The 24,640-nt window shown below is 34.6% G+C and overlaps 1 protein-coding gene across 4 annotated transcripts in view; it reads left to right on the forward strand.

The window, feature by feature from the left end:
- VPS13A (vacuolar protein sorting 13 homolog A) overlaps positions 1-24,640 on the forward strand; it is a 271,791-nt gene that overhangs the window by 97,147 nt on the left and 150,004 nt on the right. For all 4 annotated transcript variants that reach the window (XM_068974525.1, XM_068974527.1, XM_068974528.1 and 1 more), the window contains exons 21-24: positions 1,605-1,737; positions 2,392-2,509; positions 14,062-14,200; positions 23,361-23,442. In XM_068974525.1, coding sequence (XP_068830626.1) covers positions 1,605-1,737; positions 2,392-2,509; positions 14,062-14,200; positions 23,361-23,442 — 472 coding nt within the window. The remainder of the gene's footprint in view (positions 1-1,604; positions 1,738-2,391; positions 2,510-14,061; positions 14,201-23,360; positions 23,443-24,640) is intronic.

The following is a 24,640-nucleotide window of genomic DNA, read 5'->3' on the forward strand; positions in this document are numbered from 1 at the left end:
AAGATCTTTTTTGTACAGTTCTTCTGTGTATTCTTGCCAACTCTTAATATCTTCTGCTTCTGTTAGGTCCCTACCATTTCTGTCCTTTATTGAGCCCATCTTTGCATGAAATGTTCCCTTGGTATCTCTAATTTTCTTGATGAAATCTCTAGTCTTTCCCATTCTGTTGTTTTCCTCTATTTCTTTGCATTGATCGCTGAGGAAGGCTCTCTTATCTTTTCTTGCTATTCTTTGGAACTCTGCATTCGAATAGGTATGTCTTTCCTTTTCTCCTTTGCTTTTTGCTTCTCTTCTCTTCGCAGCTATTTGTAAGGCCTCCCCAGACAGCCATTTTGGTTTTTTGCATTTCTTTTCCATGGGGATGGTCTTCATCCCTGTCTCCTGTACAATGTCACCAGCTTCCGTCCATAGTTCATCAGGCACTGTATCTATCAGATTTAGTCCCTTAAATCTATTTCTCACTTCCACTGTATAATCATAAGGGATTTGATTTTGGTCATACCTGAATGGTCTTGTGGTTTTCCTTACTTTCTTCAATTTAAGTCCGAATTTGGCAATAAGGAGTTCCTGATCTGAGCCACATTCAGAATGTGGTCCACTGGAAAAGAGAATGGCAACCCACTTCAGTATTCTTGCCTTGAGAACCCCATGAACAGTATGAAAAGGCAAAATGATAAGATACTGAAAGAGGAACTCCCCAGGTCAGAGGTGCCCAGTATGCTACTGGAGATCAATGGAGAAATAACTCCAGAAAGAATGAAGGGATGATCCAAAGCAAAAACAATACCCAGTTGTGGATGTGACTGGTGATAGAAGTGAGGTCTGATGCTGTAAAGAGCAATATTGCATAGGAACCTGGAATGTCAGGTCCATGAATCAAGGCAAATTGCAAGTGATCAAACAGGAGATGGCAAGAGTGAACATCCATTCTAGGATTCAGTGAACTAAAATGGACTGGAATGGGTAAATTTAACTCAGATGACCATTATATCTACTACTGTGGGCAGGAATCCCTTAGAAGAAATGGAGTAGCCATCATGGTCAAAAAAAGAGTCTGAAATTCAGTACTTGGATGCAATCTCAAAAACAACAGAATGATCTCTCTGCATTTCCAAGGCAAACCATTCAGTGTCACAGTAATCCAAATCTATGCCCTAATCAGTAATGCTGAACAAGTTGAAGTTGAATGGTTCTGTGAAGACCTACAAGACTTTTTAGAACTAACTGCCGAAAAAGATGTCCTTTTTATTATAGGAGACTGGAATGCTGAAGTAGGAAGTCAAGAAACACCTGGGGTAACAGGCAAAAGTCTTCTTAGCAGATTAGATTAAATTTAGATGTATTATTTACGAGAACTGGCTTTGTTTTCCCTTTTTAATATAAATGATTAGGAAATACAACTTATTATGTAAAAACATACTTTATACCTTGCCTTCTCATTATATATGTCATGGATAAAGGTGTTTTTAATTGTCTTACAGTGTATGTCAGCTTGTGAGTTTATCTTTTCCTGTTAAGTTTTTATATATAGTCTAAAAGATAAAAATTTTATATTTTCATTTGAAGTAACTTGCATAGTCTAAACTGTTAAAATTAACTTAAAGGTGACAAGTAAAATTCGTTCAGAATTACCAGATTTAAAACAAGGTGGAGCCAATCGTGAAGAGATAATGCATAGAGCTTATGATTCCTTTGATATTCAGCTTACAAGCATACAGCTGCTTTTCAGCAGAGTTGGTAAGTACAGAAGGCATTATTTGTTGATTCATTTTGCTGAAGTGATTAATTGGGATTTTAGACAATTTCTCTTAAGACTGTCATACAAGATATGTTAGCTGTTTTATATTTTTGAATTAGAAGGATAGATTTTTCCCAGGAGTGGTATCTCAAGTAGGAGAGATTTTACTATTGTAGAGACATTGTCAATGTCTGGAGACATTTTTTGTTGTGAGAAGTAGGGAGTTTGGGCACTACTGCTATCTGGTCCTTCCCTGGTGGCTCAGACAGTTAAGGAATCGGGTTCAGTCTCGGTCAGGAAGATCCCCTGCAGGAGGCAATGGCAACCCACTCCAGTATTTTTGCCTGGAGAATTCCATGGACAGAGGAGCCTGGCAGGCTACAATCCATGGGGTCACAAAGAGTCGGATATGGCTGAGTGATTAACACTTTCACTTTTCCTGTTAAAATATAGTCTGAAGCAGAAGAAGAAAACTGAGGAGGGAAAAGAATTTACCTACTAATTATGTATACTTGAGAATATGGCATTGAAATTATCTAGATGTAGGAAGATTTCCTCATATCATGCATTGTATAAAGTAGTAATGGTAATTTTAGGTTCAGTGTGTTTTTTTAGTTTGCCTTCTTTAAGCATATTCTGTTTTCTGTAATTAGGTGATAACTGGAAAGAAGCACGAAAACTCAATGTGTCTGCACAGCATATCTTGGTACCTATGCACTTCAATGTGGAGCTCTCTAAGGCCATGGTTTTCATGGATATAAGTATGCCCAAGTATGTATTATCTGTTTCATGTGTTCATAAATTTTCTTATGTAGCTAAGAAATACCATGTTTCATTGATTTTTTTGGTAGTACAATATATATAACATACCATTTACCATTTTAAGTGTATAATTCTGTGGTATTAATAAGTCCATACACACTTTTTCCTGACCACACCACCATCCGTCTCTAGAAGTTTATCAGATTCACAAACTAGAACTCTACCCGTTAAACAGTAATGCTCCACTTTCTCCTCCTGGAAGTCCATGGCAAGTCACCATTTTGTGCTGTTTCTCTATGAATTTGACTACTCTATAGGTATTTTGTGTAAGTGGAATCATACAATATTTCTCCTTTTGTGCTTGGTTTATTTTTCAAAGCATAATGTCTCCATGTTGACCCATGTTGCCGTATACATCAGAATTTCGTTTTTTTTTTTTTTTTGTATTGGAATATACCCAGTGAATAGTGTTTGATAGTTTCAGGTGAATAGCAGAGGGACTCAGCCATACATTTACATGAGAATTTCATTTGTTCTTAAAGCTTAATTTCATTGCACATATATGTCATGTATTGTTTATCCATTTATATGCTGATGAACATTTGATATGATAATAATGTTGCTGTGGACATTGGTGTACAGATATCTGTTGGTGTACCTGCTTTAAATTTCTGGGGTTAGGAATCTAGAAGTAGAATCTTGGATTATTCTATTATTAATTTTTTGAAAAAAGCTCCCCTACTGTTTTCTGTAGCTACTGCACTATTTTATAATCCCATCAACAATGTGCAAAGTTTCCAACTTTTCTACCTCTTCAACAACACTTGTTATTTTCTTCTTTTTTAAAAAAATAATAATGATTCTAACAGGCATGAGTAGTATTTAATTATAGTTTTGAATTGCATTTTCCTAATGATAATTGAGGTTGAACATATTTTCACGTTCTTCTGGCAGTTTACATGTTTCTTTAGAAAATGTCTACTCAAGTCTTTTTGTTGTTCATTTGCTAAATCATGCCCAGCTCTTTGTGACCCTATGGCCTGTAGCATACCAGGCTTCCCTATCCTTTACTGTCTCTGGTAGTTCGCTCAAACTCATGTCATTCAGTTGATGTTGCCATCCAAACTTCTCATCTTTGTCACCTCTTTCTTCTTTTGCCTTTGATATTTCCCAGCATTAGGTCTTTTCCAATGAGTCTACTCTTTTTATCAGTTGGCCAAAGTATTGGAGCTTCACCATGCATCCATCCAGTAAATAGTCAGGGTTAATTTCCTTTAGGATTGACTGATCTGATCTCCTTTTTGTCCACGGGACTCTGAATAGTCTTCTCTAACACCACAGTTCGAAAGCATCAGTTCTTTGGCACTCAGCTTTCTATATGGTCCAACTTTCACATCTGTACATGACTAATGGAAAAACCATAGCTTTGACTGTATGGACCTTTGTCAGCAAATATGCTACCTTTTAATATGCTGTCTAGATTGTCATTGCTTTTCTTCAAGGAGCAAGCATCATTTAGTTCCATGGCTGCAATCCACTGTCTGCAGTGATTTTGGAGATGAAGAAAGTAAAATCTCCACTGTTTCCATTTTTTCACTATCTATTTGCCATGGAGCTATGGGCCCAGATGCCATAATCTTAGTTTTTTGAATGTTGAGTGCTAAGCTTTTTCACTCTCCTCTTTACCTTTCATCAAGAAGCTCTTTAGTTCCTCTTTGCTTTCTTCCATTAAGGTGGTGTCATCTGCCTATCTGAAGTTATTGATATTTCTCCTGGAAATTTTGATTCCAGCTTGTGATTTGTCTAGCCTGGCATTTCACATGATATACTCTACATATAAGTTAATTAAGCAGGGTGACAGTATACAGCCTTGACATACTCCTTTCCCAATTTTGAGACAGTTCATTGTTCTATGTCTAGTTGTAACTATTGCTTCTTGCCTTGCATACAGGTTTTTTTGGAGGCAGGTAAGGTGATCTGGTATTCCCATCTCTTTCAGAATTTTCCACAGTTTATTGTGATACACGCAGTCAAAGGCTTTGACATTGTCGATGAAGCAGATGTTTTTCTGGGATTCTCTTGCTTTTTCTGTGATCCAGCAGTTGTTGGCAATTTGATCTCTGGTTTCTCTGCCTTTTCTAAATCCCGCTTGTACCTCTGGAGGTTCTCAGTCCACATACAGTTGAAGCCTAGGTTGAAGGACTTTGAGCATTACCTTCAATTCAAGTCCTTTGTGTGTGGTCTGTCACATGAATTATGTCCATCTCTTTGCAATCCCGTGGATTATAGCCCACCAGACTCCCTTGCCCATGGAATTTTCGAGGCAAAAATACTGGAGAGGGTTACCATTTTCTTCTCCAGGGGATCTTCTCAACCGAGGGATCAAACCTGCATTACCACACCACCTCAAACCTTTTAATTACATTGTTTGTGTTTTTTGTTGTCAAGTTGCAGCAAATTTGTTTTGTTTTGTCCTTAATACTTTCTGGGATATTAACTCCCTGTTAGATAAATGAGTTGCAAATCTTTTCTTTTGTTTCTGTATTGTCTTATAATCTTTTGATATGTCCTTTGATGCACTAATGCTTTAAAGTATGAGTAAGTTTAATTTATCTTTGTTGCTTGTGCTTTTGTGTCAAATGAGAAACTAGCAAATCAAGTGTCCTGATGTTTTTCCTATATATTTTTTTCAAAGAATTTTATACTTTAACTCTTAGGAAATCTTTTTGAGTTAATTTTTGGATATGGTATAAGGTAATGAATCAGTTTTATTCTTTTGCATGTGGGTATGCAGTTTTTCAGCACCATTTGTTGAAAAGACTGTTCTTTCTCTGTGGAATATTCTTGATAACCTCTGTTGAAAATCATTTGCCCATGTATGTGAGGGTTTATTTCTGGGCTTTCTATTCTGTTCCTTTGGTCTCTGTGTCTGTCTTTATGCCAGTAACACACTGTTTTGATTACTGTAGCTTTGTAATAATGAAATCAGGAAGTGTGAGTCATCCAATGTTAATCTTTTTCTACATTGATTTGGTGATTTGGAGTCTATTGAGATTCTACATGAATTTTAAGATAAATATTTCTATTTTTACAACAGATGTCATTGAGATTTTGAATCTGTAGGTGTTTTTAGTTGTGACGTGTTAACATTGTCTTCCAATCTATGAATACAAGCTATTTTTCCATTTACTTGTATCTTTAATTTCTTTCCACATTATTTTGTACTTTTCACTGTGTCTTTCGCTTCCCTGATTAAGCTTATTCTTTTTGATGCTATTATAAATGGAATTGTTTTCTTAATTTCTTTGTAAATGGAAACTCATTTGACATTTTTGAGTTGATTTTATCTTGTGCAGCTTTGAATTTGCTTATAAGTTCTAACTCTGTGTGTGTGTGTGCAATTGTTAGGATTTTGTACATATAAGACCACTTTATCTTAAAACAGAGGCAATTTTATTTCATCATTTCTACTTTGGATACCATTTTTTTCCCTTTTCTTGCCTAATTTCTCTGGGTAGAATTTCCAGTACTATGTTGAATAAAGGTAATTTAAGTTTGCATCTTTTATTCTGATAATAGAGGAAAAGCTTTTCATCTTTTCCTTGAGTATGCTATCTGTAGTTTGTTCATATGTGACCTTTATTATTCTGAGTTAGTTTCCTTCTGTTTATAATTTTTAAGCATTTTTTATTAGGGAAATGTGTTAAAATTTTCAAATGCTTTTTCTTCTTCAGTTGAAATGATCAGATGTTATTTTTGTCCTTTCATTTTGTTAATGTGGTGTATTACGTTGATCTGTTTTCATATGTTTGAACCACTTTTCCATTCCTTATCCCAGTGGGGATAAGTCCTACTGGGTCATGATGTTAAATCCTTTTAATATGGTGTTGAATTTTGTTTGCTCTTATTTTTGAGGATTTTTGCATCAGTGTTCATAAGGGGTATTGGTTTGTAGTTTTTTTTTTTTTTTTTCTCGTGGTATTTTTGTCTGGTTTTGGTATCAGTAACGCTCTCCTTAAGATGCTTTAGGAAGTATTTCTTTCCTTTCAGGAAGAGGTTGAGAAAAATGTGTGTTTCTCCTTTAAATGTTTAAATGTGTGGTAGAATTCACTTGTGAAACCATCTGATCATGGGCTTTTATTTCTTAGGTGATTTTTGATTAGTGATTCACTCTCTATATTAGTTATATATCTATCTAGATTTTTTGTTTCTTCAAAACTCAGTGTTGATTGGTCTGTGTTTCTAGGAATTTGTTCACATTAGGTTATCCAATTTGTTGGCATAAATTCCCTCTTATTTTGGTAGAATTGGTAGTGATGTCCCCACTTTCATTTCTGATTTTAGTTGATTCTCTCTTTAATCTTACTAAAGATTCTTCAGTTTTGTTCATCTTTTTAAAGAACCAACTCTTGTTTTCTCAATTATTTTTAAATTCTCTATTTTATTTATCTCTGATCTGTATTTCTTTACTTCAGCTAACTTTTGGGTTAGTTTGCTCCTTTTTTAGTTCTTTAAGATATAAAGTTGTGTTGTTGATTTGAGATCTTTCTTTTTCAGTATAAATGTTTACAGCTATAAATTTCCCTCAGTATAGTTATTACTTTATGCTATGAATTTTGGTATGTTGTATCTTGATTTTCAGTTGTCTCAATATATTTGTTTTCCTTGTGACTTCTTCGACTCATTGTTTAACAGTAAATGTGTTAATTTATACATATTCATAATTTTACATTTTTCATTCTGCTGTTGATTTCTAGTTTCATTCCATTGTGATTTGAAAAGATACTTTCTATGATTTCGATCTTTAAAAAATTTTGACTCCTGTGTTATGACCTAAAATTTGATCTGTCCTGGAAAATGTTCTGTGTACATGTATGAACAATGTGTATTCTGCTGTTGATGTAGGAGTATTCTGTTTATGTTTGTTGATAGTATTGTTTTCATCCTCTATTTCTTTATTGATCTTTCCTCTGGCTCTTCTGTCAATTATTGAAAGTGGGGTAGGTTTTGAAGTCTCATGTTAACTGTAGAGTGAATTTTTTCCTCAGTTCTATCAATATTTCATTTATTTTTGAGCTCTGATATTTGGTGTGTATACGTTTCTAGTTATTATATCTTCTTGATGAAGTTACCTTTTATTGTACAATGTCTTTTGTGTAATTACAGGTTTTAACCTACCATTCTGGTTTGAGTGATATTATTATAGCCATTTCTGCTTTCTTCTGGGTATTATTGGGATGGAATATCTTTCACTTTCAAACTGTTTGTGTCCTTAGATTTAAAGTAAGTCCCTTGCAGAAAGCATATAGTTTGATCTGTTTTTTAAAAAATCCATTGTCAGTTTATATCTTTGTGAAGTTTAAACCATTATGTTTGAAGTAAATACTGATAAACAGTTTAATTTTGTAATTTTGTTACTTTCTGTGTGTCTTACAGCTTTTTTGTCCCTTTTTTCCCTCCTTTTTGGCCTTTGTTTTGTTTAGTTGATTTTCTTGTTTTGACATGTCTTGATGCCCTTCTCTTTTCCAGATATGCATCTTCTATAGGTAATTTTTTATTAGTTATTTTCATGGAGATTACCTGTAACATTGTAAAGTTGACAATCTTTTTAAAATTGACATCAGCTTAATTTAATTGCATAAAAAAACTACTATTTACTGCTCAACCCCCTCCATCTTGTCATTGATGTCAGAAATTATATCCTTATTGTATGTTTTATACTCATTATCATAGATTTATAATTATTTTCATGCATTTGTCTTTTAAATCCTGTAGGAAATAAAAGGTAGAGTTAGGATGAAAAATCATAGTAATAGTTGATTTTATCTGTTGAGTTAGACTGGGCTATTTAACTGATTTAGTTCTAAATAGTTTTAGACTATAGCTAGCTAGCCCTTTGACCTTTTCTATCCACCAGTAATTTTTCTCCCTTGCAAACTTTCAAACCTCAGCTACAGATCTACTTAAAAATTTAAAGAAAGACACATCTAACAACTACCAGACAGTAGACAGTCTAAGGGGAGTTGTTACTAGAGAGGAAACAAGCGAATGCTCATATAGTAGTGGTCAAGGTTTTGTGCTTGAAGTATGGGTGGAAGGGATAGTAGGAAGTAGTGATAGCCTGGTCTCTTTTGCATATGCTGAGTTATGGACCTTTTTCGTACTGTTTTACTGTTGTGGCCTTGTGAAGGGAAGAGACTTAAAAGAAACCTGTGTACTTTTTTTTTTTCCTGCCTTTCAAATTATAACGATTCTATTCTTTAGGAAACATTGTACAGTTTACTAACTCTCATTCTCTTATACTTCCTTAGTTGAAAATATCAAACTGGGACTCTGAGAGTCTTAAAGTAGAGGAATACCAGGATTTGGTTTGAGAAAGAAGGAAAGAAGATCATTCTATACATTTTGCTATTTTGTATAATCAAGCATTAGGTGTAGGTTAATTTTAGATGCAAGGCTTACATTCTTTGGGTTCTTTCCAGATGTTCTCCTGCCTATTTACTATTGTCTGATATTTCTTTTAAAGTTTGTCAGTACATGAGAAAAGTCGAAGATGCATGTGATTTCCTGTTGTAAATGTGATTATGAATAAACTTTTTTTCCAGCATTTTACTTAAGTGTGCTAGAATCTAGGATATTATAGGGTACCAAAAAAAGATGATATTACTGATAGAAGAAATGGCTAACATCCCTTGCTTTAGATTTCTCTATAAATATATGATTATGTCCTGTAATGTAGGGAATCGGAGAAGGCAATGGCACCCCACTCCAGTGTTCTTGCCTGGAGAATCCCAGGGATGGGGGAGCCTGGTGGGCTGCCATCTATGGGGTCACACAGAGTTGGACACAACTGAAGCAACTTAGCAGCAGCAGCAGCAATGTAGGGAATATGTATAGCATAGCAGGAATTAAAGTAGCTGATTAAAATGTTTTTATATAGATAATGGAATCAAGAGTATGTGAAAGATTAGTTCAGTGTGACACTAAGCAGACTGTTTCTTTTAAGAGCCAGATAGTAAATATTTTAAGCTTGAAGTTGTATCGTCTGTCACAAGTACTCAGCTCTGGTGTTTTAGCATGAAAGCAGATGTAAACAGCACAGAATGAATATGTATAGCTGTATTCCAGAATACTTTATTTACAAAAATAAGCAGCATGCTGGATTAATCCATGGCCGTATTTTGCCAAACTGTGGTTCAGTGCATTACGTAACCAACAAAAGGGAATATCCTCCAGGAAAGCTCTTTGTACTCGTATCCTTATGATACTAAAATGGCTATAAGTTAGGACCAGAGATGTGTGCCTAAAATAATCACAGGCAGAAACTATAATGATTTAGAAAGATGAAATCTAAGAAGCATTTAATTTTAGTTTTATAATGTGGGCAGTATAAAGTGGATATGACATTACATAAAATTCTAGAACTCTACAAGTATCAGGGAACTTTTTTTGAAGTTTGAACTTAAAAAGTTTAAGGCAAATGAAAGGAAATCCTCTTATTATTTGGTGGGTAGTATTTTGGCACCTGTCATCTTCACGTTGTTCAGCTGCCTTACTAAAAGAAATTGAAAATAAGTTTAGGTACATTAATGAGATGGATCCATAATGTGTACCTGTTAAATTAGGATGTATTGGATTAGTTGAAAATACTTAGGCTATTAGAGATAAATGAAAGCTGTAATTTTCTCAAGGAATTCAGATATATTTTTAGCAGTCATTATGTTTGACTGAAAAGTAAGTTTTAAAAAATGAGGGATAAAAATTGTGAATGAAAATTTATTCTGTCTTTGACGTCAGTCTCTTTTTAATATATTCTTTTTAAAAGATTTTCTTCATATTGCAGCAGTTTCAGAGTCACAGAAAAGTTGATAGGAAGCTCCAGAGATTGTCCTTATACCCCTTGCATCCACTCATGCATGAAAATGAAAAATGCTGAGTCGTGTCCGATTCTTTGCGACCCCATAGACTAGTCCATGGAATTCTCTTGGCTGGAATACTGGAGTGGGTAGCTGTTCCCTTCTCCAGGGGATCATCTAACTCAGGAATCGAACCAGCGTCTCCTGCATTGCAGGTGGATTCTTCACCAGCTCAACCACCAGGGAAGCCTAGGACTATTGGAGTGGGAAGGCCTATCCCTTCTCCAGTGGATCTTCCCAATCCAGGAATCAAACCAGGGTCTCCTGTGTTGCAGACAGATTCTTTACCAATGGAGCCATCCATGCATAGCCTTCGCCATTAACAACATCCCTCACCAAGTGGCACACTTGTTAGATTTACATTAACAGATCAAACTTCCATTGACACATCATAATTACCCAAAGTCTTTTCACTTCAGTTCAGTCGCTCAGTCGTGGCCGACTCTTTGCGACCCCATGAATCGCAGCACGCCAGGCCTCCCTGTCCATCACCAACTCCCGGAGTTCACTGAAACCCACGTGCATCGAGTCGGTGATGCCATCAAACCATCTCATCCTCTGTCGTCCCCTTCTCCTCTTGCCCCCAATCCCTCCCAGCATCAGAGTCTTTTCCAATGAGTCAACTCTTCGCATGAGATGGCCAAAGTACTGGAGTTTCAGCTTTAGCATCAGTCCTTCCAAAGAAATCCCAGGGCTGATCTCCTTCAGAATGGACTGGTTGGATCTCCTTGCATTCCAAGGGACTCTCAAGAGTCTTCTCCAACACCACAGTTCAAAAGCATCAATTCTTCTGCACTCAGCTTTCTTCACAGTCCAACTTTCACATCCATACATGACCACAGGAAAAACCATATCCTTGACTAGATGGACCTGTTTTTTAGCAAAGTCTGTAGTTTACATTATATTTCACTCTTGATGTTGTACATTGAATGGGTTTGGACAAATGCGTGACATGTATCCGTCATTACGGTATCATATAGACTTTTATCTTATAGAGTATTTTCACTGCTTTAAAAATCTTCTGTTTTATCCCTCCTCTATCACACAAGCCCTAGCAAGCCCTGATCTTTTTACTGTGTCCATAGTTTTGCCTTTTCCAGAATGTTATATAGATGGAATTAAAGAGGAGAAAGACTTTTCAGATTGGCATCTTTCACTTAGTAATATGCATTTGAGGTTCCTCCCTATCATTTCATGACTTGATAGCTCAATTTTTTAATGCTAAATAATATTCCATTATCTGATGTATCACAAATTGTTTATCCATTACCTTCTGCAGGACATCTTGGTTGCTTCCAAGTTTAGCTATAAAATTGAAATATAAAATTTTGTGGATAAACTTAATTCATATAAATTTATGGGCAAAGCTGTTACAGACATCCATGGATAAATGGATAAATTTATGGATAAATCCCCATAGGATTTATGGGGACATAACTTTACATTCCTTTGGGGTAAATATCAAGGAGCAAAATTGCTAGATCATATGGTAAGAGTATCTTTAGTTTTTTGAGAACCTTTCAGACTGTCTTCTAAGTGTGTATACCCTTTTGCATTGCTGTCAGCAGTGATTGTGAGTTCCTGCTGCTCCACATCCTTGCCATTATTTAGTGTTGTCAGTATTCCTGATTTTGGTTGTTATAGTAGGTGCATAGTAGTATCTCAGTAATTCTTATTTTGATTTGTATTTCTCTGGTAGTATATAATGTGAAACATCTTTGCTTATTTGCTGTCTGTGTGTCTTCTTTGATGAGGTGTCAAGATCTTTGGCCCGTTTTTCAACTAGATTGCCTTCTCATTGAGTATTATAAACTTCTTGAACTTTTTGGATAGTGTTCCTTTATGAGATCTTTCTTTTGCAAATATTTTCTCCCAGTTGGTAGCTTGTCTTATAATTCTCTTGGAATTTTCTTTTGTAGAGCAGAAGCTTAAAAAAAATTTTTTTTAATTCATTACTCTCTGTTTTGGCTGTGGCATATAGGATCTTAGTTCCCTGAACAGGGATCAAACCCTTGCTCCCTGCACTAGAACCAGGAATTGTCAGGGAAGTTCCAAAATTTTTAAATTTTAACCAAATCCAGTTTATCAATTAGTTCTTTCATGAATTGTGCCTTTGCATTGTATCTATTAAGTGATATTTAAAAAGTATCTGAAAAGGTCATCTAAGTTTTCCTTGATTTATCTTTGTGGAGCTTTATAGTATTGGGTTTTAAATTTAGGTCTGTGGTCCACTTTCATTTGGCTTTTGTGAAAGGTATAAAGCCTATGTCTAAATTAATGTTTTTGCATGTCAATATTCATTTATTCAGCACCATTTGTTGAAGAGAATGTCTTTGCTCCATTATTTGTCTTTGCTTTTTTGTCAGAGATTCACACTGAATTTGTGGAGGTCTGTTCTGCACTCTATTCTGTTCCATTGATCTGTTTGTATATTGTTTTGACAGTAGCACACTGTCTTGCTTACTGTAGCTTTAGAGTAAGTCTTGAATCAGGGAATGTCAATCCTCCCAACGTTGCTCTTCTTCAGTATTATGTTGACTAATATGTTCTGGGTCTTTTGCCTCTCCATATAAATTTTAAAATCAATTTGTCCATATCCATTAAATAACTTCATGGGATATTGATTGTGATTGCATTGAATGTATAGCTCAGTTGGAGATTAACTGACATCTCAACAGTATTGAATTTTCCTACCCTTCAATGTGGAATATCTCTTCATTTATTTAGTTGTTTATTATCAGAATTTTACAGTTTTCCTCCTATGAATTTTGTATTTATTTTGTTAGATTTATGCCTCAGTATTACTTTCTTTGGATGCTAATATAAATGTTCTTAGATAATTTACAAGGATGATCATGTTGTCTGTTGACAAAGACAGTTTTATGTCTTTACCAATCTGTATACTTTTAAATTTTCTTTTCTTGGCTTACTGCATTGGCATGACTTCTAGTGTGATGTTGAAAAGGAGTGGTGAGAGGGACATCTTTGTTTTGTACCCAATCTTGTTGGGAAAACGTTGAGTTTCTCACTGTTAAGGATGATGTTGGTTGTAGGTTTTTCCAAGATATTTCTTAATTCTAATTTACTGAGAGTTCTTATCATGAATGGTTGTTGAATTTTGTTACATATTTCTCTATATGATTGTGATTTTTCATTCAGATCTGACTTTTAAACCTGATTTTAAATATATAATCTCTTGAACAAGTTATTTGTACTTGCCAAACCTAATTTCCTGCTAGGAACCATGTGCATATGGGAACTTATAAGAAACAGGGAGCAGAAATACATTTTTGCCTCATAGATTATGAGAATTATTTATTGTATTACATATCATTAAGGCTTTCCTTAATGCCTGTTGGTAATAAACACATCATAAGTAGTAATTGTCAACTGGCATTGACAAAATAATAGAAGGATAGTAAACATAATAACAATAGAAAATAAGCCTTTTAAATATAATGTTGTTAATTCAGCTGATGAGATTGGTCAGTAAGGAAAAATGATGGGAATTCTTAGATTGTGAAATAATTTGTCCCGTGGACCGTGTAGATAATTTTTAGTGCTTAATATCACCTTTGATTATTCTTAGATAATGTAAGATGAATAGTCATTTTTAAAATAGTGATTTCTATCTTTTTGAAACAGATTCAAGATTTATGGAAACTTACCATTAGTTTCTTTACGAATCTCAGATAAAAAACTTCAAGGGATTTTGGAACTGATTGAAAGCATTCCAAAACCCCCACCTGCAGCTGAAGTAAATGTGCCTGTCAAATCATCTCAGGTAATGTATTTTCAAAATTAATGAAAGCAGAATTAAAAAACAGATTTCACAAAGAGTATGTGTAACCACAGAAATTTGGAGTGAAACAATTAATCTGTAATAGACTTTTTAAAATTACATTTTGAAAGAGAAAATGATAAAATAGTTAAAGATGCAAATAGTAAACCAAAGTATGAAATGATGTCTACCTTTCTTCACTTTTCCAGTCTTTAATCCCTTTCCTTAGTGGTTAACTACTGCTTCTCTAGTTTTTTGAAAATGTTTATAGCTTTTGCTAATACACACATGTACAAATATGCATCTCTCTGTGTGTATATATATGTATGTGTTTATATTAGAATGTTCTTAAAATTTACGTAAATGGGATCATTATACTTCCTGCTTTAAATCTGTCTTTTTTCTCCATTATTAACGTGTGTTATTTACCTTAGAGATATTTACCTGTCCAGCATATACAGATATGCCTTTTTTTTTAATGGTGGTAGATAGTGTTAAATTTTGTGAGTGTACCATCCTTTGCCTAATGTAATTCTCTTTTGATGGGCTTTTATATTGTTATATTTTTAGTTATAAAAAAATCACTGCTTTGAACTTTCTTATACATATATTTGAGTAATTTTTTTATCCACTGGATACATTTCTGGAAGTGGTATTGAGTAAAATGTGAATTTTATATTTTAATGAATTTTGCCAAATTTGCTTTTTGATTACGAATGTTTAGTCCCACCAGCGTTAAATGTTGTTTCTCAGTTCTCATTAGTCTTGAGTATAAACAAATGTGACAGTTTTAGTGTAGTTAGTAAAGCAGAAGTAGATGATTTTTTGGAATTCCCTTGCCTTTTCTGTGATCCAGCATATGTTGGTAACTTGATCTCTGGTTCCTGTGCCTTAGCTCAAACTCATGTCCATTGAGTCAGTGATGCTATCCATCTATCTCATCCTCTGTTGCCCCATCTTCTCTTGCCCTCTGTCTTTCCCAGCATCAGGGTCTTTTCCAGTGAATTGACACTTTGCATCAGGTGGCCAAAGTATTGAAACTTCAGTTTAAGCATCAGTCCTTCCAGTGAATGTTCAAGGTTGATTTCCTTTAAAATTGTAGTCCATGAGACTCTCAAGAGTCTTCTCTAGTACCATAGTTCAAAAGCATCAACTCTTTGGCACTCAACCTTCTTTATGGTCCAACTTTCATATCTATACATGACTGCTGGAAGAATCATAGCTTTGACTATATGGACATTTGTCAGTAAAGTGATGTCTCTGCTTTTTAATATGCTGTCTAGGTTTGTCATAGCTTTTCTTCCAAAGAGCAAGCTTCTTTTAATTTCGTGACTGCAGTCACCTTCTGCAGATATTTTGGAGCCAAAGAAATGAAATCTGTCACTGTTTCCACTTTTTCCCCATCTGTTTGCCATGAAGTGATGGGACTGATGTCATGATCTTTGTTTTTTAAATGTTGAGTTTTAAGCCAACGTTTTCACTCTCCTCTTGCATTCATCAAAAGGCTCTTTAGTTCCTCTTTGCTTTCTGCCATTAAAGTGGTATCAGTCACATCTGAGGTTGTTGATAGTTCTCCTGGCAATCTTGATTTAACCTTGTGAATCATCCAGCCCCACATTTTGGATGATGTACTTGCATATAAGTTAAATAAGCAGAGTGACAACATACAGCCTTGATGTACTCCTTTCCCAATTTTGAAAGTCTGTTGTTCGATTTCTGGTTCTCACTGTTGCTTCTTGTCCTGCATACAGGTTTCTCAGGAAGCAGGTAAGGTGGCTTGGTATGCCCATCTCTTAAGAATTTTCCACAGTTTGTTGTGATCCACATAGTCAAAGGCTTTAGCATAATCAATGCAGCAGAAGTAGACTTTTTTTGGGGATTCTCTTGCTGTTTCTGTGGTCCACTGGATGTTGGCCATTTGATCTCTGGGTCCTCTGCTTTTTCTAAATCCAGGTTTACCTCTTTTGTTACAGTTTTTAAAGTCTTTTGTTAGAAATTACCACCTCTGTTGTGATTACTGTTTTCATAGAGTCTCTTTTTTTCAGTCCTTTCACTTTTCTATTTGTGTATTTGGATCTAAAAGGAATCTCGTAGACAGCATGGTGATGTACAGGAGATGGTGACAGGAGATGGTGAGGGACATGGAATCCTGGCATACTGCAGTCCGTGTCCATGGGGTCACAAACAGTCAGACACAATGAGTGACTGAGTAACAACAAAGTAGACAGCATGTAGTTGGATCCAATTTTCTTTCATCCATTTTGTCAGTTTGTTCCTTTTGATTGAATGGTTCCATCCATTGTTGCTTGAAGAAAGAAATGGCAACCTGCTCTAGTATTCTTGCTTGGGAAATCCTATGGACAGAGGAGCTCAGTGGACTGTAGTCCATAGGGTCAAAAGAGTTGGACATAGCTTAGCAACTGAACCACCACCACTACCACCATGTATTTTCAGCCATGAAATGGCTATGCTTAATACTGGACTAAATCTGGTCAGTTGCGTTCACTCACTCAGTCGTGTCTCACTCTTTGCAACCCCATGGACTGCAGAACGCCAGGCTTCCCTGTCCATCACCAACTTCCAAGCTTGCTCAAACTCATGTCCCTGTTAACCTTCCCCAAAGTGTCACGAAGGTTTACAGGTTTCTGGATTAATTGGGTAAGATGTTTCTTCCGTGCCATTTCGTGTCTCCCTGAACTGAGGAGGATGCAGTAGAATGTGGCGTTTGTGCTGTTTTTACCCCCTGATGCTTCCATGTTAGAAGTAACCCTACAAGTGTGGTTTGGTTATTGTTCTTCTGTGCCTTTTGTTTTAATGAGCTTTTTAAATGGTTTTTTAGTCCACTACCCACTTCCAGTTGATCCAAATAAGACTTAAAGGTAATGTTTTCGCCTTTTTTTTTTTTTTTAACATGGAGAGAAAATCAGAGTAGTGAAATGTAAATCTGTTTCATTCCTTTTCATGTCTTGTTTGTTCTCACTGACCACTATTTTTTTAGTCTAAAAGTCCAAAATATTTGTTACTTTTACTTTGTATTTTATTCCTGTGACTCACCGAAATTCTCTTGTTTTAAGTAATAAAACCAATATAATCTCATATATAAACTTGAAGAAGTAGATTTTACAAGTTATATATAGCATGATCCTAAAATGAGAGATTTTATATTTTCATCTGCTTTTTTTCTAATGTCTCTTGATTTATATTTGATTTTCTCTTGTGTTTGTCATTATTGAACTATGTCAAATGTTCATTTGATGCTTGTGCTCTGTCTATAGTGTACAAATTGAGTTAAACAGATACAAGTCTTATCCTTTAGGAATTTTGCAGCTCAATAAGAATCCAGAGATAAAGATGAGGACAGAGACACCTGTACAGATACCAATACATAAGTAAAATAGTAAGCATTAAAGTCATTACTGATTAGGAAATTTTTTCTTTTAACATTCTGAATTTATTAAACTATGCTTTGAATTAATACCAGTTTAACTGCAAAGCAGCCAGAAACTGTTGTACAGCTTTGTATACCCTGTGGTGGTGTCACAAGTTCCGTATTATATATTGTGTATTCAGTAGTGTCATTATAATTATTCTATGGTTTTAAGTGTACAGGAAATAAAAAAGGTGACTCTGAACTAAGAATACAACATCTCCCTATTTATTTACCCATGTAATTATATGTACTGAAGATTTCTTCTTCTTTATATAGCTTTGAGTTACTATCTAGTATTCTTTTCCTTACCTAAAGGGCTCTGGCGAGGATATCTTATTGGGCAGGTATAGTGATGATACACTCCTTATGTTGTTGTTGTTTGTCTGGAAATATCTTAATTTCTCTCTCATTTTGAAGGATAGTTTTGCCAGACACATAATCCTTGGTGTCAAATATGACTTTTCATTACCTTTAGACCTTCATGGTTTCTGGTAAGAAATTAGCTTTTAATAATTTATTGAGAGTCTTAGCATAGGCAGCTCACTTCTCTTATTGCTTGCAAGTTTCTTCCTTTGTCTTTCAACTGTTCAATGATAATATGTTTTGGAGTGGATGTATTTGAATATATGTTACTTTCAGTTATAGATTTTTTAGGTTCATGAATGTGCTTTGCTCAGTTGCCCAGTTGTGTCCAACTCTTTGCGGCTCCATGTGCTGTAGCCTGCCAGGCTCTTCTGTCCCAGTTTTTCATCATATTTGGGCACATTTTTGGTAATTATTTTTTCAGATATGCTCTCTTGCCCTCTCTTCATCTTGTTTCTTGCTGGTGTTCTCATAATGCATACAATCACCTTACGTTATGGTATCTTACAGGCCCCTTAGGTTGTGTTCATTTTTCTTTATCCTTTGTTTCTTTTCTTTTTTTAAAAAAAAATAATTTTGACTGATGTGTATACATGTTTACTGCTAGCTCAACTCTGCGTTTGAAATTCTCTAATGTATTTTTTCTTTCAGTTACTGTAGTTTTTAGGTCTGGAACTTGTTTGGTTTCTTTTATAATTTCTATCTCTTTGTTGATACTTTCCATTTGTTGTAACATTCACCTGGTTTCCTTTATCTCTTTCTCAATGGCTCTTTTTAGCTCTCTGAGAACATTTTAGACAATTTATTAAACGTTTTTTTTTTTCCCCCCAGCAAATCTGATGCCTTTGCTTCTGCTTGAACTATGTCTGCTTTTTCCTCTGTGCATAGGCCACACTTTGTTTCTTTGCATCTGTTCTCCTGCTGTTGTAACTAGATAGAGGAATTATGAGGAAGTTATAGATCTATATATTCATTAACAGATTTAAAAATACTAATACTTAGCAAATATTAAAGTCAAATAGTATGATATTTCAAAAAGATTAGACACTATGATACTTTAAAACACCCAGGAAAGCAAAAATAGTTCACCAATCAGTGTTAAGTACACTTTATTGAATAAAGGATAAAAAATGTATGATTATTTCAGTAGACAAGGAAAAAGCATTGATAAGATCCAACAGCCATGCATGATATCAAACTGAGAATATAAGGGCACCCCATCAATTTAGGAAACTAATATAATGTTTAATTTGAAAAAGACTGAATGCTTCCCCTGTAATATCAAGAATAGTGCAGGAATGATGGCTTTTCTTACTACTTCTATTCAAATTCATACTGAAGATTCTTGCTTCTGCAGTAACTTAAGAGAAATAATGACAGAATAGAAAGGGAAAAGTAAAACTGTTTCCTGATGATATGATCATTTATGCAAAAAGTCCTAAGGAATGTAGAAAAATACAACTAAACAATAGCGAATTTGTCACAGTTGCAGTCTATATCATCAGTGTAAATAGTAAATTGTTTCTAAAAATTAAATTAAGAAAAATACTCCTTTCATAATAGCATTAAAAAATTAAATAATTAGGACAAGTTTAGCAAAGGAATATAAGACCTGTGAATCTAAAACTACAGGATGTTTCTGTAAAAAATTGATCATGACCTAAATAAGTGAAATGATACAGTTAAAAATTGGAGGACTGACCATCTTAAAATGACAGTTCTCTCAGAACCCTATAGATTCCTCACAGTCCTAATCTAAATACCAGATTTTTCTTTTGGAAGTTAGCAAGTTTATTATAATACATGTATGGAAATACATGAACATATGTTGGCCAAAAAATTTGGATAAGAATAATGTTGGGTTTCTAATATTTGATTTCAAGGCTTAGTTTATAGCTCCTTTATTCAGGAAAGTATTGTTTCAGCATAAGAATAGACATAAAGATAACGAAAGTAGAATAGAATTCAGAAATAAATTAACAATGTGGTTAATATATATATTTTATTTCTTACAAAGTTTCCAGTGCAACTAAGTAAGCTAGTCTTTTCAACAGTTGTTTTAAAATAATTAGATTTCCATGTAGGGAAAAAAGTGAACATCAGCCTGTAACATATACCATACATGAAATTTAACCTGCAATGGAACTGAGACTTAAATGTAAATGCCCAAAGGTGTAAAGTTTGAAAACCTTCAGAAACAGAGAAAATCTTTGAGTTCTTGTGGTGGATAAAAGTGTCTTGGGATAAATAACCACAAATACAGGAGAGAAAAAAGTAAATTTTAATTCATAGATATTAACATTTTCTGCCTTTTGATTGATACTGTTAATAATGAAAAAAGGCTGTCCATCCAACTGGGAAAATATTGGCAACCCATACAACTTAGAAAAGCTGTTAGTCGCTAAGTCGAATCTGACTCTTTGCAACACCATGGACTGTAACTCCGTAGGTTCCTCTGTCCATGGGATTCTCCAGGCAAGAATACAGGAGTGGGTTGCCATTCCCTTCTGCAGGGGATCTTCCCAACCCAGGGAATGAACCTGGGTCTCCTGCATTGCAGGCAGACTCTTTACCATCTGAGCCACAAGAGAAAGACTATCCAAAATATGTAAGGAGTCCAGGAATCCAATAAGAAATGAGCAAACAGACAAGAAAGATGTTCAGTTTTATTATTCACCTCATAAAACAAGATCTTCTTTAATGAATGTAGTGTAAAAAACTTCAAAACATTAAATATTGAAATTGGGGGCAGCATAGTTGTTACTTTTTGTGGCGGTATGCCTGATGATTGAGGACTCTGAGGGCAGCTTCTGAGTTGCTGGTAATATTCTGTTCTTGGATCTGAATTTTGGGTGCATGGGTGTGTTTTCTTTTTGAAATTTAGTTTTTATACTTAAATTACATACTCATATGCAGTAGATTATATTTCAGTAAAAATGTTTCCACCAAATAAATAGGATTCTGAGAAGCAGAAACACAGTCCATGAACCTATGATATGTGTAACTATATTTGTGAAATTCCAATTAAAACTAGGGTGAAAATGCCAGTAAGATTATGTCTGAGAATGCTAAATGTTAATGAGGAAGTGGAGCCATACAAACACTAATCTACTGATGACATCATATAATGTCTTATAAACACTTGTGAAAACATATTGATAGTACTTATTAAAGTGAATATATAACAAAAATAAACTCAAAATGGATTAAAGATCTAAACATAAGACCAGAAACTATAAAACTCTTAGAGGAGAGCATAGGCAAAACACTCTCTGACATAAATCACAGCAGGATCCCCTATGACCCACCTCCCAGAATACTGGAAATAAAAGCAAAAATAAACAAATGGGATCTAATTAAAATTAAAAGCTTCTGCACAACAAAGGAAACTATAAGCAAGGTGAAAAGCCAGCCTTCGGAATGGGAGAAAATAATGGCAAATGAAGCAACTGACAACTAATCTCAAAAATATACAAGCAACTTATGCAGCTCAATTCCAGAAAAATAAACGACCCAAAAAATCACCAAAGAAGACATACAGATGGCTAACAAACACATGAAAAGATGCTCAACATCACTCATTATCAGAGAAATGCAAATCAAGACCATAATGAGGTACCATTTCACGCCAGTCAGAATGGCTGCGATCCAAAAGTCTACAAGCAATAAATGCTAGAGAGGGTGTGGAGAAAAGGGAACCCTCTTAAACTGTTGGTGGGAATGCAAACTAGTACAGCCACTATGGAGAACAGTATGGCGATTCCTTAAAAAACTGGAAATAGAACTGCCTTATGACCCAGCAATCCCACTGCTGGGCATACACACCGAGGAAACCAGAATTGAAAGAGACACGTGTACCCCAATGTTCATTGCAACACTGTTTATAATAGCCAGGACATGGAAGCAACCTAGATGTCCATCAGCAGATGAATGGATAAGAAAGCTGTGGTACATAGACACAATGGAGTATTACTCAGCCATTAAGAAGAATACATTTGAATCAATTCTAATGAGGTGGATGAAACTGGAGCTGATTTTACAGAGTGAAGTAAGCCAGAAAAAAACACCAATACAGTATACTAACACATATATATGGAATTTAGAAAGATGGTAAGGATAACCCTCTATGCGAGACAGCAAAAGAGACACAGATTATAGAACAGTCTTTTGGACTCTGTTGGAGAGGGAGAGGGTGGGATGATTTGGTAGAATGGCATTGAAACATGTATACTGTCATGTAAGAAACGAATCGCCAGTCCAGGTTCGATGCAGGATACAGGATGCTTGGGGCTGGTGCATGGGGATGACCCAGAGAGATGGTATGGGAAAGGAAGTGGGAGGGGAGTTCAGGATTGGGAACACATGTACACCTGTGGCAGATTCATGTTGATGTATGGCAAAACCAATACAGTATTGTAAAGTAAAATAAAGTAAAATAAAAAAAAAGTGAATATATAAAATTCCACTCGGATACATACACAGTAGAAAATCTTGCGTTTGAGCGCATGTGTTAAACGATGGTTATACTGGTAATGTGAGTAAAAGCAAAAATCTCTAAACCACACAAATATTTACCAACATTGTAATGGACAAATAACTAGTGGTTTATATTCATCAATGTATAGTAGTAAGAATGAGTAAAGTATCAATATGGATAAAATTTAAAGAATATTTTGTTGAAACAGTGTCACAGGAAAATGTGTGCAATATTATTGCCTCTTTCTAAGTTTAGAAGGAAACAGGTTAAATAATATTAATTAAAATTAATTAATATTTTACTTATAAAATCAGTCATAGAAGGTTAAAAACAAGTAAATAAATAAATTTTAGGGAATGTGATCAAGAAAGTAGCACATAAGATGCTTCTGGGTAAGTATGTGGTACTGTTTTGGTTTTTGGCCTGGATGGAAGATTCAGGGGTATCTTTTATTATTATCATTTTCAAATGAATTATATATTTTTGGTATGCTCTACTTGGCTCAGGACAGTAGAAAAGTAATTTACTAAAATATCTTTAAAAAATTAAAAATTAAAGTACAAGCTCCCTAACTACAGAGGCTTTTGAGACTTTGGTTTTTTCCTGTGGATGCCATAGAGGTGGCTTCCTTTATTTAGTAAGATGTTAAGGTATATCTAGATTTCTTCCTACACAAAGTCTGTCAACAAGGAAATGATTATAACAGTGTGAAATTTATATTTAGCCTTAAATTGTAAAAGCACTCCTTTAAATTTACATTTACAAATTTTCTAGTTCAGACTGGAATTTTTCCAGTTAATTCAGATTTAGGGGTGTATTTGTTGTCACAGTTGTCCTATAACTTACAATAAAAGTCTGTGTATCAGTTGAGAGTGAATTAACTTTTCTTCCAGGTTCAAAGATCCACTTCTTTCGGAACATCACAGATGTCACAGAAGAAATTCCCTCTTTTGGAAATTCCATGTGTTGAAGATGGTAAAATGAAGCTACTTTAGAAAATTTTCCTTGTTATAAATTGATTATAAAAATAATTTTCATTTGAAGACCACATAAACAATTTCATGCTATAGTAGATATGCATGTTATCTAGAAAATTTCACTTAAAATTCCTTTTGCAGTGGGATTTTCTGGAGAGAGTAACATGGAAGCATATGCACTACCATGTGTAAAATAGGTAACCAAAAGGAATTTGCCATATGACTCAGGGAACTCAAACTGGGGCTGTGTAACAATGTAGAGGGGTGGAAAGGGTGGGAGGTTAAAGACGAAGGGGACACATGTATACCAATGGCTGACTCATATTGATGTGTGGCAGAGGCCAACACAATATTGTGAAGAAATTTTCCTTCAATAAGCTTCGAAAAACAATTGAATCCCGTAGTAACAAGGACCGCTAGTAAGTTTTAATCTTCTCCATCCTATTGTGATCTAAAAGAACCCATGAAAGTTGGTGTCTAATTTATAATCTGTTACTTAGCTTTTGGAGATCTTCATTATAGTAATTTTTTTTAACTTTTCACATTTTCTTTTTACTTATTAAAGGAAAATAAGCAAGCCTTAATATCTACATTCACCTATGAAGTCTTGTATATATTTTGTTATGAAATACAGGCTTTTTTGGCCACATTAGAAAGAAAAATAAATGTGTTTTACTCTTTTTAAGAGTTTAAAAATTGCTAAATGTTAAATAACAGAAATTGCCTTGTTGATCCTCAGTTTTCTAGAGAATGTTTACCTTTCTTTGTAGTGACCAGGCTTGGTGGGAAGGGGAAGGAAATGTTGTTTGTGAGATCATCTATCCTAAAATTCAATTTTATATTTTTAGGGATATATTAGATGGTTTTAGTTTCTCTTAAACCTTCTTTTAATAGTTTGACTGGATTTTGGACCCTTTAAAGTATGTTTTAAAAATTTATTATCATATATATATATGGCTATATAGTTGTACATATGTGAAATAGTGCTTAATCTTAGTTTCTCTGTTTAAACTGCAGGGCCTGCTTTTAATGTTTCAGAGTTTGTAATTAAGTTCTGTTTTGCTCTCCAGATAGAGTGAGCATATTAGTATGTTCCTTTGAGTATTCATCATGTAGGTAGTAATTGGCCTTGGCATTTGCTATAAAATTTTCTTTGGGAGTTTTTAGACTATTGATTTTAAAGATGCCTATGCTAA

Source organism: Capricornis sumatraensis, chromosome 6, assembly GCF_032405125.1.
Source record: "Capricornis sumatraensis isolate serow.1 chromosome 6, serow.2, whole genome shotgun sequence".
Classification (NCBI taxonomy): domain Eukaryota; kingdom Metazoa; phylum Chordata; class Mammalia; order Artiodactyla; family Bovidae; genus Capricornis; species Capricornis sumatraensis.